This window comes from Lytechinus variegatus, chromosome 13 (assembly GCF_018143015.1).
Source record: "Lytechinus variegatus isolate NC3 chromosome 13, Lvar_3.0, whole genome shotgun sequence".
NCBI lineage: Eukaryota > Metazoa > Echinodermata > Echinoidea > Temnopleuroida > Toxopneustidae > Lytechinus > Lytechinus variegatus.
The window spans coordinates 27,159,665-27,176,901 of NC_054752.1; the positions used below are offsets into that span (position 1 = coordinate 27,159,665).

The 17,237-nt window shown below is 34.1% G+C and overlaps 1 protein-coding gene across 1 annotated transcript in view; it reads left to right on the plus strand.

Moving 5' to 3' along the window:
- The window catches only part of LOC121426192 (ciliogenesis-associated TTC17-interacting protein-like), a 60,583-nt gene that overhangs the window by 18,773 nt on the left and 24,573 nt on the right, over nucleotides 1-17,237 (plus strand). Inside the window, exons 4-5 of the mRNA XM_041622396.1 lie at nucleotides 14,314-14,369; nucleotides 16,794-16,880. Coding sequence (XP_041478330.1) covers nucleotides 14,314-14,369; nucleotides 16,794-16,880 — 143 coding nt within the window. The remainder of the gene's footprint in view (nucleotides 1-14,313; nucleotides 14,370-16,793; nucleotides 16,881-17,237) is intronic.

Here is a 17,237-nt window from a genome sequence, read left to right on the forward strand (position 1 = left end):
ACATGTGATGTATTGCTGAATAAATTGTAAAATGTATTAAAAAGCCAAAGGCTGCCTTTCAATTTCTTGGACTCTCCTTTTTTTCATCAGGGAAGCTATTTTTGTTATTCCTTGAAGTTTTGAAACACCTTGTATTTAATTCATAAATTAGTGAAATACATGTACATGTATAAGCAGGGCCATTAGTCCAGAAACCCTATACATGTAGCCACTGTCAAGAACTTGTCATACAGTATTTCTGCCCATGGGTCACATGGCAATATTGTTCTCTTTAAAGCAGCCCTTGTGAGCAAAAAAAGTAAATCACATTTTAGGCTACATTTTGTAATTTTTATGATTTTGAAGGTTTATTACTTAAAATTTTAATGTCCTGCATATGATCATTAATTTTCAAGATGAATCTTATCTTGATTAATTTTTGTATTATTAAAATTCAATTCAAATATTATCTGATAGACTATTTTATAATCCACTCATAAAAAAAGCATGGTGCATTACTGTAAAAACGCTGTTTAAAATTTTAAGCATATACATGTAGTACATGTAATGTAAGCCCGTCACTCTTTAGAAACAACAAGGTAAAAGCCTTTTATTTTTTGTTATTATTTTTAAAATTATTTTTAAATTGTGGAGCGTTGTGGCCCAGTGGATTAGTCTTCGGACTTTGAAACAGAGGGTCGTGGGTTCGAATCCCAGCCATGGCGTAATTTCCTTCAGCAAGAAACTGATCCACAATGTGCTGCACTCAACCCAGGTGAGGTAAGTGGGTACCGGTAGGAAGTAATTCCTTAAAAAGCTGTGTGCGCTATGAACACCTAGCCTCGTCGGGTAATATAGGAGCGCCTTGAGCACCTAACAGGGTGGATATGTGCGCAATATACTGTAAATACCCTATATTATTGTTATTATTATAATTAAAACAAAAAATAGTAATGATTATAAAAAGTGATGGGGTTAAAACTACATGCTTATACCTCGTTCCCACCGTCGTGTGATCTTTTATTAGAAAGCCATGATTGGCCTTTCATAATTGATCGCGAAAATTTTGAACTATTCAAAATTTTTCTACTATCAATAGTTCAATACGATTGGCACGACTGATCTGTTACAATCTGATATGACCTGTTACGATCTGATAGGATCACTACGATTATTCCATGATTAAGTACGATGTTTGGATTGTGACAATGGGACCTATTAAAATTTTAAACATCGTTTTTACAGCGTTGGCATACACACCCCCCTGATCAGCATCCAGTTTTTAAATTTCCCTCAACATGTTCAGTACATGAGGTCTATCTGGTTTGGCTTCTCTTTTCTCCTCTTGTAATGCTTTCTTCCGAGACTTGTTTATTTGCCTATGGATGATGAGTTCAGGTCATGATGAGATCTCAGTCCATTTTATGGGCAATTACCCCTGATGACAATCATCTCATGTTGAAGACATCCAACATTCCCTTTTCAGTTCAATGACATGCATGTACATGTACATGTATTTTGCAGGTTATAATGTGGATGTATTATTTTAGGGTAGTCCTAGGTGGATTGATTGGGGGCATTGCCATACAAATTTGTTGTCAAGCAGAAACAAAACAGAAGAAATCTCATGTTGAAGACATCCAACATTCTCTTTTCAGTTCAATGACATGTACATGTACGTACATGGTATTTTGCTGGTTAATGTGGAAACATTATTTTAGGGTAGGTGGATTGATTAGGGGCAGTGGGGTATACAAATTTTGTGTCAAGCAGAAACAAACGTAAGAAATCAGCAAAAAAATATACGACAAACAAAAAAGGGTCCAAGGTCACCATCAAAGAAGAGAAATAGGCCCCTGAAATGGACAAACAAGCAAAAAGCAACAAATAATGGGGGAAGCCTCTTTTAGCCCCTGGATTTAATCTAGCATATATCCACAATTTTTCTTGAGGGCCCAGTCTGCTATAAAGTACTATTGTGCCTCAAATACATGCAGCTCTAGTATGATCCTAATAGTAAATTTTACTAGCATCTATTTATTTAAAATGTGTGCTTTGCTTTCCTAATGACTGATCACCAGTCATGCCTAGTAGTGGAGAGCATGATCGGTTCATCACGGACGGACATTTGATAGATTTTGAAAGTTTTGAAGGCTTGTAACAAATTAGGAATAAGATGAACAAGGTTCCTTTGTGTTTTATAGTGAAGGGTAGGACATAGTATGCTGAATGATTAAAAAAGTTTGTTGCCATGGTTACCTACAAACACAGGTATCCACTAAATGTGCCATATCACGGACGGACAAGATAGAAATGTGGTTTTTAGAATTTTTGTACATTTTATTGTTTCTATCTAAACAGCTTTACATGGACCAATTATTGTTAATGCATCTAACACTTGGGTATGTTAGCTTCTATGTTCAGCATATTGAATTCTTAACCAATATCAAACTTCCAAGAGAATTGCAAATATTTTCCATCACGGACGGACATCATGGACGGACATCACGGACGGACACAATTAAAATACAATGGAAGTACTCTGTAAAAAGTTCTTAGTACTTTTTTGGTAAACAAATGCAATTGTTTTGATGATTTGTACATATTTTAATATTGTTAAACAGTATTAGTTGCACAATCAAGTTCCTACAACTTCAATCAAGTTGCTGCAACTTGATTTAAGATGTAGCAACTTGATTTCTATGCTAGACGCACAGTATAATCTAGACATACGATTGCTCTTAACACATTTCTTGTCAAAATCGAACGTAAAGAATAGGTGATGTACAACTGTATAATAAAAAAAATAAAAAAAGTAAAAAGCCATTGATATGCAGGCAGAAAGGAGCAAATTTACATGACAGTCCTTTTACTTTCAGAAGATGTTAGTATTCATAGAGAATTAGCAAGTGAAAAGACTTTAAATGAAAAATTGACATCCTGGTTCTTCCCGCATACATTTTTTACATAGTTTTTGTGGCTCAACTTACCCCAGACGATGGCACAACTTACCCCACAGATGGGGCAAGTTGAGCAATTTGACATCCTTTTTTTCAAAGGTCACAATGACATTCAGCGTGGGGGTAGAAAGTTATATATAGGTGAAAAATATTTCCCAAGAATCAAATTTAAAGGTAAGGTACTTATTTCTACAATATTACTAGTCATATCAATTCTAACGTGCAAAATGCAAAAAGTGTCACAACTTACCCCGCCTTCCCCTATTGTCTTTTTAAAGTGTAGAATACAAGTAGGTTCAAAATCAACAGCTAGTTGATTATTGATCATGTTGATACAAGTATTTTTATGATCATGATGATTTTAGGCATTAATTTTCCAAGAGCAAAGATGTTTTTTTAAGGTCCAAAAACTAAATCTAAAAGATTAACAGGTCACTGATCCTTATGCTTGTTTGTTGGATCAACACTTGTCAGGGGCTCTCTTTAAATCCATCTTTTGCATATATCAAAGCGGAGACACCCCATAACATCAACAGCCCTCATGTATTTAGGCCCTGACCGAATCCAAAATTGAAATTGATATTCCAATCCAAAGCTTAACTTCTAAACACTACATTGCAAGCTTTATGCATTTTCACAGTTTACCAGATAAGCGATTTGCTTAAAATTAGCTCCAAAATGGACTTCGAAAAAAGGTATTCATGTAATTTTCACAAACCTATGTTCTGTTAGAAGCATTGTGAATCCATAAGTTTGTACATGGAAAAATTGATTTTTCTGCTTATCAGATTATGCATTGCATTCTACTTCTTCTCCATCACTTTCTGCAAGCTTGAATTGATGAAATCTACAGCTTTGGACTTGTTCTTGCCATACTTTGTTTCCCGCCTTTTTGGCATATACATGTACATGCAGCTTTTCAACTCTATCTGCATTCCAATAATGCTTAACAATTTTCCTGACAACAATATAGCCCCAATAACGGCCAAACAAAGATATCACAAAAAATTGTGAAGAGTTGTAGGCTTATTCCATTTGAGTTCTGAATAATTCTCAGAGCCATTTTTCACTGCAATTAGAAGCTAAAATTAAACTCATAATCTGCTCAGCAAAGTTTCTCATTTGCATATATGAATCTTTCCACAAGTATTTCACTCGTCCGTCCGTGATGAAATTAATGTCCGTCCGTGATCATTTTTCATTGATTTATTAAATGCACAAGATGTATGGATGTTAGCTATGTTCAAATAAAATGATGAACAGTGTCCAGTGAAATACTTCTACACACTTTTATTTCTGTTTCTATTCTGATAAAGAATAAAAAGCTGAGTCCATAGACATTATCCTAATAAAAATGATCACGGACGGACATTAATTTCATCACGGACGGACGGAAATGTTAACATCTACAAGGAAAGTTTACTTCCCATATTTTTTTCCTACTAATTTATGTTTGATGATAGATTAATGTTCAGAGTGCAAGACCATTAAAAAAATTGGAGTAACTTTGAAAACAATAAAACTAGAGTGAAATGAATTTGAGTGAATTAACTTTGTCCGTCCGTGATCAAATTAATGTCCGTCCGTGATCATTTTTGACTGACTTTATGATATGGATAAAATGTATGGATTTTAGCCATGTTCAAATAAAATAATGTACAGTGTTAAGAGAGATACCTCTAAACCTTTTTATTTTTTATTTCTACTCTGATAAAGAATAAAAAAACTTTTCATCTTTTTTTCCATCACGGACGGAAATTTCAAAATGGAAATGTTAACACCTACCAAAAAAAATTAGTTCCCAATATTTTTTTTCTACTATATTATGTCTGATAATAGAGAAATGTTCAGAGTGCAAGAACGTCCAAACCAATTTAGAGTAACTTTAAAAACAATAAAACTAGAGTGAATTTAATTTGAGTAAAAATGTCCGTCCGTGATGAGAGGTAGCAGCACCCCCATGAATAAAATGGACTATTCCGGTACTTTCGGAATCATCAATCTTCATGAAACTTAGTTTTTTGAAACCTGAGATATCAAAGATTATTTTAAAAGCAAATTTGATAAAAGTACCTTAAAAAAATTTTTTCACCTCAATGCGAACCCTTAACCGATCATGCTCTGGAATGATATCACAAAACTTTGCCTATGAAATATGGTCCAATAATTTAAAGCCGCTAAAACCAAAGCACTTTACTTCAACTGAATTATTTCAAACTCCAGATTTTGCTTCAAGCAAATCAAGTTTTACCCTCAACATAAAAGAAAACAGAAATGATGAAAATTGTGCTCTTGACATATATTGTTTTTAAATTGAAAAAAAAACAAATATCTTGCACCACCATTCACTTATCACTGTTTTTTCTCTTGAAGCAATTGACAGGAATAATCACAATCATGGCACTAGATTGAAAGTGTATTTCCTGTTCACAATAAATGAGATCATAATTAGTTCACATCCACTAAAGATTTACTCATTGATTAATGTACATACTCAATGTCCATTTCAATTAAATTGCTTCTGACATATCGTAATTATTTTAGTAATATTGAGGCATCCCTTTCTAATGAGATTATGATAGCGGACACAAGTACACACATGGAATGGATGAAATGTGCTATTAGTGCTTTTAATGGATATGAAATTGCAGCAATAATAGTAGTGACTGTCAGAAGGTTGCTTTCATTCTTCATTTTAATAAGTAAATTGTTGTTAATGGTAGTTTGTTTTTTTGGGGGGGGGGTATTTTCTTCTAAAAAAATAGGAATGAATCTCAACACTTTATGAAAAATTTCCATAAACTCAAGAAATGATCCAAAAGAAAACATGAATGAATTATTCAAGAAATCTATGGAGGGGTGGGGGTATGAGTATCTACATGTAGGGGAAGGGGAATGAGGAGGAGGGGGAGGCAATTTGATGAGGAGTCAACTGGAGAGAACATTTATGTACTGTATCAGTGTAAATTTCATCTGCTTTATCTACACTGAACAAGTACAATGTACATATAAGTACATGAGGATTTTCAGTCTTCATGTACATGTATAATTTGTGCATTACATTTCCAAAGCATTTTATATTAGAAACGTAAAAATACTTTTAAAGAGTACGTGTAATTTTAATAAAGAAAGTTAAAATTTACATTTCCAAAGTGTTTATAAAAAATACAAAGTGAATACTTTTAGTACATTTATTTGAAAGAAAGGGTATTAAGATAGAGAAAGAGAGATGGAGAGATGCGGCAGAAGTAAATATAAAAAAATGGATATTTCATCAGGTTATGAGCTCCAATGCTATTAAAGAGGGAAGTTGGAATTTCACATTCAGCATACAGTCTTGTCATTGACAAATGCATATTTACTTTCTAATGCATTTATGAGCCAAACTGCTGTTATGCCTGATTAGAGTTGGCTTTGATCGTTTTGATCCCTGTACCAATATTAAATCAGGACGCTGCAATTTATCACTGTACAGATTCATTTATTTGTACTGTATGCCATTTGTCAGTCCCGGTGACAGATGTGTTATTTCCATCTTTCCCCACCTTCTCTGAGATACATTTGATATATCCCCATACAAATGCGCTCGATCTGTGGCCCGTTCAGAACACCTGAAAGATGGGTACAAAATACATTTTTCTCAAAATCATAGTGCAAATACATGCTCATCACCCTTTTTTTTACATACCTGTATTTCATTGAAATTTAAACAAAAACAAATGAAATCAACAAAGGTATTTGGATGCATGGAACACAAAAGAGAAAAAAACTTGTGTCATGCTACAAACAGGAAATAAGATGTTGACATAATGTATAGGCGCCATCAATACTAAAATTCATTGAACCATGCATGTATTCAAGTATGAATTTTAGAGAAGTAAATGTTGATAATAAAAAATCAATCAATTTCGAGTATAGTCCTTTCAATAGATATTTTTTCTTGTTTGAAATTGAATCAATATTTACAATAAATTCTGTTTGTCTGAATGGGTTTTTTTAGTAGTCTGAGATCTGGGTGTCATGTTTACATGTACCTTAAGAAATCAGCTGGATAATGCTACAAGGAGTGAGGGGATGCAAGATGAGGAATTGTTCTTTAGAGGGAGATCCATCATATGCATCATTACCATGATGGTGCCATTTGGATAGATTTCCTTTAATGTCTTTGATTAAACTTGGTACACCCTCACAAGAATATTAAAGGGAAAGTTCACACTGACTAAATGTTTATTGTAAAAATAGCAGGAAAAAATAGAATTTTAGTGAAGGTTTGAGAAAATTCCACTAAAGATTATTAAAGGAAGTTTGTGACATCAAGCAGCTGCCCCATGTTAAGTAAAATATAAGGCATAAATTTCGATATATTTTTTTTTTTTTTAGTGATTCATGGTGACTAAAAATGTCCCTATTCAAGAACGGATGTGAATTAATTTGTTTTTTGATCAATACAGGTACAATAAAGGTACAATAAAACCCATTTTAAAGCTTTTGAGAAAATGACATTTTATTGATTATTAAAATTTACGATATTGGAGGCTGCTTGTATGTGATGTCATGAAAAAATTAACATTCTTATAACTTATTTGTTCTATTTGATGGATTTTCACCAATCCTTCAGCATTTTATAAAATTATTTTCTATTTTTACAATAAACTCTTTGTCAGGGTGAACTTCCACTCTAAAGAGGGTCATGCAGAAGTGACACTATTTTTTTCTGTTTTGTAAATTTAAATGTACATGTAAACTTTTAAAAGAAAATGTTCAATTCACTCCTTCAATGATGACAGAAGATGAAACCAAACACGGAGTGTTACATACTTACATGTACATTGTAGATCAACACCGATTGGTGTTTTACCTCTTTTGGTTGTTCTTTTTAACACCATAATGTTCAAACTCCATAATTGTGATTTCAAACCTGATGTTACTCAGAGTACTACATGTACATGTGTATTCTGTTATCATTATTGACACCCAAAGTTGTAGTTTTTACAGTGTAGTGGTAATACATTTTGCCATTTAAAAATAACATGAAATGTATCAGAAATTTAAAAAGAAACAACAGCTTTTCTTTAAGAATTCGGTTTTTATTATGCTTTGTCTACTATTCCACTTGTATATGTTGTACTCTATCCTAGATTCTTTAAACTACTACCTTGAATAAAAAAGTTATGAAGTTTATCCTTTGAGACAGTCTTCAAGAGGAAACATTGCTTTTATATAAGATGTGTATTGTGTATGTAAATCTATTATATGAAACCATGCATTCAGACTTCAATTCTGATTGCCTTGAGTTATTTATCCACTAAAATACAAAAGCAACACCAGCTTGGCGTGAAGCATAAGAGGAAAAATAGCTCGGAGGTAATTTATAAGAGGATGCATATTCTTTGAATTTATAAAAGCTGCACTAAAGGTTCTGCATCCAATTTGCAATCCAAGTATAGAATTATATCAATTCAAATATGAGAAAATGGAGATTCAGGATTTCTGTGCGAGTATGGATTCTGTGTATAGAGAAACAGGCTTTTAAAGATTTCTCTTTTTTTATTTGCTGGACAAAAATATAATGAAGTATAGAGGTGAATTTAGTATTGGTCACTGTTAGAATATTTATGATACATGTATGATTGAATTTTGATTTTGTTTTATCCTAAAAGTTTTTTTTTCAAAGCCAATCTGAGTTCTTATAAGATAATTTTTTTTTACATTGAAAATGGAAAGAAGATAGTGAAAGCTGTTAATATTGATTTTTCGTACCAGGGTCTTGTTTTTGCAAACAGCTTTGAATATGGAATTTGAAGGTCAAGTCAACCTCAGAAAAATGTTGATTTGAAGCAATAGAGAAAAATCAGACAAGCACAATGCTGAAAATTTCATCAAAATCGAATGTAAAATAAGAAAGTTATGACATTTCAAAGTTTCGCTTATTTTTAACAAAATAGTCATATGAACGAGCTAGCTACATCAAAATGAGAGAGTGGATGGTGTCACTCACTCACTATTTCTTTTGTTTTTTATTGTTTGAATTATACAATATTTCAATTTTTACGAATTTGATGATTAGGACCTCCTTGCCTAAAGCACAAAATGTTGATATAATGGAATTCCAGGTTTTCAGGGAGGAATGAAACTTCATTTTACATGACAATAACAAGAAAATAAAAAATATTTCATATGGTCAATTCCAGCCAAATGTTGCATTTTTCCATTTTTAAAAAATTCTTTTCCCAGCAATTTTGTTTATAATTCCTATAAGTATACATTTTAAAGTTTACAAAAGCACACTTATATTTACTATACCTTCATACATTAAAAAAATACACAATGTGCAGTTTGTTGTATTTTGGTACTAAGATTTCATAGAAAGTGTACAACTTTCATCCATCCCTGGCTTCTTGCATGCTAAGGGTGCTGATGGAAAATTCCACTGTTCATGTGTCCTCCAAGCAGTAATTTTCCATTAGCTGTATTGTTTTAAATGTTGCAATGTATTGGTGAGGCACACAATACATGCCAATGTGTGTATCTTCGATGTCCCATAAGTCACAGTTTTGAGCATTTAGTTTCCCCCTTGTGCTGCCAAAGACTCCTGCAGACAAGCATTGGACTTTTTTATCTACTACAGTACATACTTGCATTACAAATCAAGCTGCATCTGCATTGGACTTGAATTAGCTCTACTGGGGGGACATAAAATTATGTCCCATAAGTCACAAGTCCCATAAGTCACATTTACAGTTCGTAAACCATGCCACCCAAAAGCTGTGCACAACGGCAAAGAGAGAGACGAGAACGCTTGAAAGCTGGAGGACAGTATGCTGACTATAAGAAAAAGCAGTCAGAATATCATAGGCAGTGGGAACACAAAAAAAAAATGGCATTGTCTGCAGCCCAGAAAAAGGAGAAGACTGAATATGAACGCAAACGCAAAGCTGAGTACAGGTGAGTAGGTTTGTTTCACCCTCGCCTTTACTTATTTTTTAGGTCCAGATCACTCTCTTTGTTTTGTTGTCCATCTCCCTTGAAGTATGCATTCACTGTTTTACATCTGGGATGTGAACTTGGTATGTAGTCCCATGGAAACTAGACCTGGAGCAGAGCTGCCAAGTAGTTCTGGTTTTCAGTAATTATTACTGAAAAAATTAGAACGTATACTGGTGGTTTCATGCAAATTACTGATTTCTAATGTTTCAGTTTATGTGTTGTCCTGTAGTATTTCTGTGCTATACTCATTTTCTTACCAAAATTTTGATTGTCAGATTTAAAATACTGAAATGTACTTGATCAGGTTGCCATCTCTGCTAGGGTCTATTGCAAATGTCCCATCAGTCACAAATTTTGAAGTTGACCATTAACTTGTCTGTTTTATACATTTGTAGGGCAAATCTGCAAAGGAAAGTTGAGCAACCCTCTGGCTCCAGTCAAAATAAGATCACAAGTCCCCAGATGCATAGGGCTACCCTGAACAGAGCAGTAAAAAGAGCACAAACGACACTCCCCATCAGCCCCCGTAAACGCCAAAAGGTTGTCCAAAAACTGGCAATAAAGTTTTCACCGGAATCATTTTTGCCGCCTGCAAAGAGAAAAGAACGTGCACATGTACATGATGATGTCCTTACAGATGTTCTGAATTTCTTTGAAAGAGATGACATATCAACCCAAGCAGCTGGCAAAAAAGAATTTGTGATAATAAGGGAAAAAGGTGAGAAGACGAAAGTCCAGAAACGATATCTCAACATGACAATTAGTGAGGCATACAGCCAGTTCAAGCAGGATTTTCCGGATGGAAGAATTGGAAAGTCTAAGTTTGCTGATCTGAGACCTAAACATGTGTGCCTCCGAAGTGATACCCCAGCTAACATATGCCTGTGTGTGTACCATGAAAACATCAGGCTCATTCTTGAAGGCCTTCCAGGTATGACAAACAGCACAAGTGAGTTTGTGAAGCAAATTGTCTGCAATGATGGTGATGAAAAGTGTATGATGCAAGATGAATGCAGCTCATGTTCAAATCTGAAGAAGTTTGATGATTATGTGCACTCCTTGTTTGATGATGCACTTGATACTGAAATCAAGTATAAGCAATGGGGACGAGCTGATGATGATCAACTGACACGTCAGTCTCTCTGTGATACTGTTGAGAATGTCTTGGAACTTCTGAGGTCAAAGATGAAGCCTTTCCTCAATCATGTGTTTATCAAGAGGATACAGTCAAATCACTTTAAGCAGATGAAGGAGAACTTACCAGTTGGCACACTTTTGATACAGATAGACTTCAGTGAAAATTATTCACACAAAGTTCAAGATGAAATTCAGTCTGTCTACTGGGATACAAAGTCATCCAGCTTGTACACAGCTATGATCTACTACAGCAGAGAAGAAAACGATGCATCTCTTACCTTGCACAATGAACCCTATGTCATCATTTCAAACTACAAAAATCATGACAAGTATGCAGTTGGAGTATTCAATGATGTATTGCTGAGTCACTTTCAGTCTTCCCACCCTGACTGTAAGGTTACTAACATTGAGTACCAGTCTGATGGCACGGCACAGCACTTCAAGCAGAAATTCACTCTCTGCTCAGTGACACTTCAAACCACCCCTACAAAATGGAGTTATTCAGCCACATCCCACGGCAAAGGCTGCATTGATGGTATTGGTGGCAGTGTCAAGAGGCGGGTGTCCGAGAAAGTGAGGGCTCAGAAGCTGGACATCTCAACTTCAGCAGAATTTGCAAAGGTAGCAAAGGATGTCTGCCCAAACATCAATGTCTTGTACATCGACAGAGAAGAAATTGAGAAGGAGAAATCAAAGTTTGATGCCATGTGGAAACCAGATGGGCAAGAAATCAAAACACTTCCAGGTACCCGTTCTGCTCACTACTTCGAGACAGTTGAACCCTATGTGATCAGGTATGCTCAACATGCAGCTGTAGACACATCTGACATGGGAATTTTCTCCTTCAAAGCCAAGAATGATGATACAGTTAATGATGAGACAGCACCAGTACAGCCAGCAGTACCTCTGCATGATATGAAGTACACTTGTGGACAATGGGTGAATGTAGAGTATGAATCTAGCATATACCATGGCTTGATAATAAATGTAAAAAATGACCAATACCAGATTAAGTGTCTCAAAAAGGCTGCAACTGGGACAGCATTCATCTTCGAACCAGAAAAGCACACCGTCTGGTATACCTTGGGGCAAATAAAATCATCCATGGAGGTCGAGCCAGTGCTGCTTAATGTAAGGGGCATGTACAAAGTCTAGATTTGGTCTTACCTAGGATCCTCTGTGATGATGTCAACTAAACCTGCAGTCTACAACATTTACATGTAACACACTGAAGATGTCATTTTCTAGACCATACTGTCCGAGTTGGATAGAGAAAAGCAACATTTATTTGTCCCATCTGTCACGAATATACTTACATTATATGTCCCATCAGTCACGTTGTGTGTACCTTCTTATTCTATTTGTTTATTGTTCACATTGACCAGTGTGCTATATATTTATAATTGTAATTGTTTATTGATATTTTTGTGCTCATTTGATTCCAGTTCTTAAAGCGTTTTGACTAGTTATAAAGATTTAAAGTTGATTGATGTTCCCTTTATATAAGTGTATGAAAAGATGTTTCTGCCTATTGTTGAATTTAATTCTGACAAAATGGCTAGTAAAAGGTGTTTTCTTAATAGGGAATATTTCCTCATGCTGAAATTAAGTTTGACTTTAAAAAGTCATTTACATGTAGGTGAAATGTAAATCCTGAATGATTATGTACAGTTCTTCATGCCTGTTGACTAGTTATAAAGCTTTAAAGTTGGTTGATGTTCCCTTTATATTATAAGTTAAGTGTATGAAAAGATGTTTCTGCCTATTGTTGAATTTAATTCTGACATAATGGCTAGTAAAAGGTGTTATCTTAATAGGGAATATTTCCTCATGCTGAAATTAAGTTTGACTTTAAAAAGTCATTTACATGTAGGTGAAATGTAAATTCTGAATGATTACAGTTCTTCATGCCCGTTGACTAGTTACGTAGTTTTAAAGTTGGTTGATGTTCCCTTTATATAAGTTAAGTGTATGAAAAGATGTTTCTGCCTATTGTTGAATTTAATTCTGACAAAATGGCTAGTAAAAGGTGTCATCTTAATAGGGAATATTTCCTCATGCTGAAATTAAGTTTGACTTTAAAAAGTCATTTACATGTAGGTGAAATGTAAGTTCTGAATGATTACAGTTCTTCATGCCCGTTGACTAGTTATGTAGTTTTAAAGTTGGCTGATGTTCCCTTTAATATGTTAAGTGTATGAAAAGATGTTTCAGCCTATTGTTGAATATAATTTTGACACAATGGCTAGTAAAAGGTGTTATCTTAATAGGGAATATTTCTTCATGCTGAAATTAAGTTTGACTTTCAAAAGAATAGGTGAAAAATGTAAATTCTGAATGACTACAGTTCAATAAGATGGTCGATGTCCCCTTTATACATACTGTATGTATATGTTAAGTGCATGAAAATTATGTTTCTGCCTATTGTTGAATTTATTTCTGACCAAATGTCATGAATATTATAGTTGTCATTTTTAGGGAATATTTCTTAATGCTGAAATTAAGTTTGACTTAAAAAATCATTAATGGTGAAGTGTAAATTGTGTGAAATTAGATAGCGTCCCATCAGTCACATTCACTTGTCCCATAAGTCACACACAATTGCACTCAACTACTGAAACAAATTAAATGAATCAAGTCCAATTCAAGTACTGTTAGTGAGCCCTATTACTGGTCAATCTTCATACCCAAATTTAAAAACTTTGTAATAAAATTGAGATAGATATGGCAACTTAAACAAAAGAGCTCAATTTGTGTGGTCCATCGATGTCCCATAAGTCACAATTGCATTTATGAAGATATAGCACCCTATACAACCAAGCTAAAAGCTTACATTTTTGTGTATAGTAAGTATCAGCATTCTTCTTTCAGTTAAATACAGGAAAACCTTATTTGTACAGCTACTTTTCCAGATATGCACTTCAGTTATATGGAAAAAAGTATCAAATGTCCCATAAGTCACAATGGAATTGACCATATAATAAAATACAAAAGAATAGTGAGTGAGCGATGTCCTCAGTTCCTCATTTGCATACTGACCGAGATGTGCATATTTGTTTTGTGAAATGAAGCAAAACTTTAAAATGCAATTATTATAATGGCATTTTAAATCAGATTTTGATGAAATTTTCAGTGTTATGCTTGTTGAATTTTTCTCTTTTTATTCAAATCAAGTTTTTGTTGGGGTGTACTTGTCCTTTAAATTTCAATTGACATTATTGATAATATTAATAATCTTTTTTTATTCCAGCATATGTTTCCAAGAACCTACAGACTTTAGATGAAAATCACCATGAATATGTAGAGGTGAGATTCTTTATAATTTCTTTCTTTCTTCTTCTCTATCATGAGTTTTATTGATAAATTTGATGTCCATATCAAATACATGTATGCGTTGATCAAATAATTCACAATAATTATGATTTTATATGTTCATGGGCAGTCAAGTCAGTACATGAATAGATAAAAAAAATTCAAGCATTTTGATATTTTACATAATAGTAATTGCCATTTTTTTATGCACAGTTCATGTTTAATAATCTGTTTTAATCTACCAATTGTGCATACATAATAAGTGATTTTTATACATGTACATGTAGTTGTGTCCCTGTGATCTTTAGTAGATATTAAAATACAGTTGCCAGAAAAGCCCTAAAACAAGGCTCGACATTAGCAGTGGCCCGGTGGCCCGGGGCCACCAAAAATTCATTTCGGGCAACCATTATTGAAAAAATGTTAAGTTTTGGTGGCCCGAATCGGGCAACCAATAATTTTCAAAGTAGCGCAATTTTTTTCCCTATTTTGCATGCATTTATCAACTTTCTACAGTTCAAATTTCAAGTCAATTCGTCATGCGCCTTTTTTGTTAATCTACACACAAATACACACACACAAAGATTGCACAGTCATGACAGTATGTAGGCCTACCGCTAGCACACAGTAACTATTATTCAGCCGGCCGTGCCGGCTGTCTTGCTGAGCTTTGCATGCGTGAAATCACTGCAGCTGGCTGTGCGCTAGCAGACTATTGAGACTCAGGGAGCTGCGATGCGAGATGTTACTGCTAAGAAATCTTCCCCAGAACTTTGAAAATCTACGTCAAAGTCACATTTTACACCAATGAAATGCCCTTCTACAGTCCATATTACTGAAACCTGATAATCTGCAAGCATTAAAAGGAGGAATTATGACCTCTCTTTTGACTCAAAAAGACCGATTTCCAAATGCATTAATACACATAAAACACATAGGTGAGTGCATCACAGTCCCACATGTGCATTTGTATGTATGTTGATATTTGGTTTAAATTTTCGAAGCTGTCTTGAATAGACAGCTTCTTTATTTCTTGTTAATAAATGATTTCTTAAACCACTCTTAAGGAAGTAAATACTTTGGGAAGGCATTTTATTGATATGAAATGTGAATTTTTTTCTATCATTTTGTCAAATATAGGGAAGGAATTTTCTCACTGTTTTTTCCAGATCGATAACTTGCCGTTTTCTTTTTTTTTCTGTAATTTTTTTTACAGTGATTAAACCATTTATACCCCTTCCCATTGAATATGCCTGATTAAAGAACATGTTTCTACTGAATAATAATAATAATTTTCCCCATTTTTTCTGATAATTTTGTCTTATTCATTTTTCATTTTTTTTATTTGTCTTATTTCACTTATTCATTTTTACAATTTTTTGTTTCAATATACTACATAAAAATTATTTTTGTTTATCTCCCTTTTATACATTGTTCTCATTCTGCAGCATACTTTCTGTGATTTTCTCCTGCTATAATATGCTGGAAAAGAGAAAATAAACTGGATTTGGGGCTTGCATAATCTAGATTTTACGATTAAAAAGAAAGGAAAAATCTTTGTTTCGTAAATCAATCTGAGTTTGCTATATGCACTATTTATTTACTTTACCATTATGAGTGTGTGTCTATACGGAGATTAGAAGTCCACACAACCTGGGAACAATACAATTCTTTTATTCTCTTTCAATCATTTCATATTCACAATGATAGAACAATTTATATATTACCACAAAATAAGCAAAGTAAAATAACAGCAAGCACGATTTACATCCAAGATGTACAAAGAATAGTGGTACGTGGTAGTGACTGCAGAATATTTCAGTTTGTTTTATTCATTTTTAATTAATGTTTTTCTTTATATTTTTCGGGCCACCAAACTTTACTAATGGGCCACCAAAAAAAATTATTTGAAGGTTTTGGTGGCCTGAACGGGCCACCACCAAAAAAAGTTAATGTGGAGCCTTGCCTAAAACCTCTCATTTCATATTATGTCATGTAAAATGAAAGAGTTTCTTGGAAAAAAAATGAGCAACAAAGAAACTAAATCTAAAGCAGGAAATTACCCAAGTGATCTCTTCTTCTTTGCTATTTTTTTATAATTTGATTAATTATAGGCTGTATCTGAATGTAGTATGTAGTGATTTCGTGCATTTTGTTTAATACCAAGCATTAATTCTATTCCTACTGTACAGTAATATGAATTATTTGTTTACTTATTTTTTTTTCTCACTCTCTTCCTGTCTATACTTTGTTTTCCCAATCTATTGTTATCTGCCTTTGTACCTCTCTTTTGTTTGCTTTGTATGCCTTTTACTTCTCCTCCCTTCTTTCTTGCTCTCCTTTTTCCTTCTACTCCCTCTGTCTCTCTCCCTCTATTACCCACCCCTCCCACTCCCTCTTTCTCTCTTCACCATACAGTTAGAGGATGTCCAGCTTGATAAGAAAACACACATTATTTATAAAGATGGTCAATACATTCTCAACAAGATTGTTTCGCGAGGACAGGTAAGTTAGTCTTCAAATCTAAACCCTCAGGGTGGGATAGTCAAATGTGCAAACCCTTCATTCTAGCCAAGGGTCTAAATGAGCAGCCTATTAATGCCTTGTGTACTGAAGGCCCTCTCATCCTCAATTGAAACAGCAAGTGTTGTACGTGCTAGTCTTTGCTTGGAGACCCACTTGTTGATCAAAGTTTCAATAAGGGTCTGTGCCTGCAGACTAGGATGGGGGGAGGGGGCAATGCTCCATACGAAGCAGTTTCAAATCTGTTCTGTCATATATATATGCCTTGTAATGTCTTGTGAATTGTGTGAGATGTCTGCAAACTAAAACAGAATATGTTGAGCGTGTCCTCTTGACTGG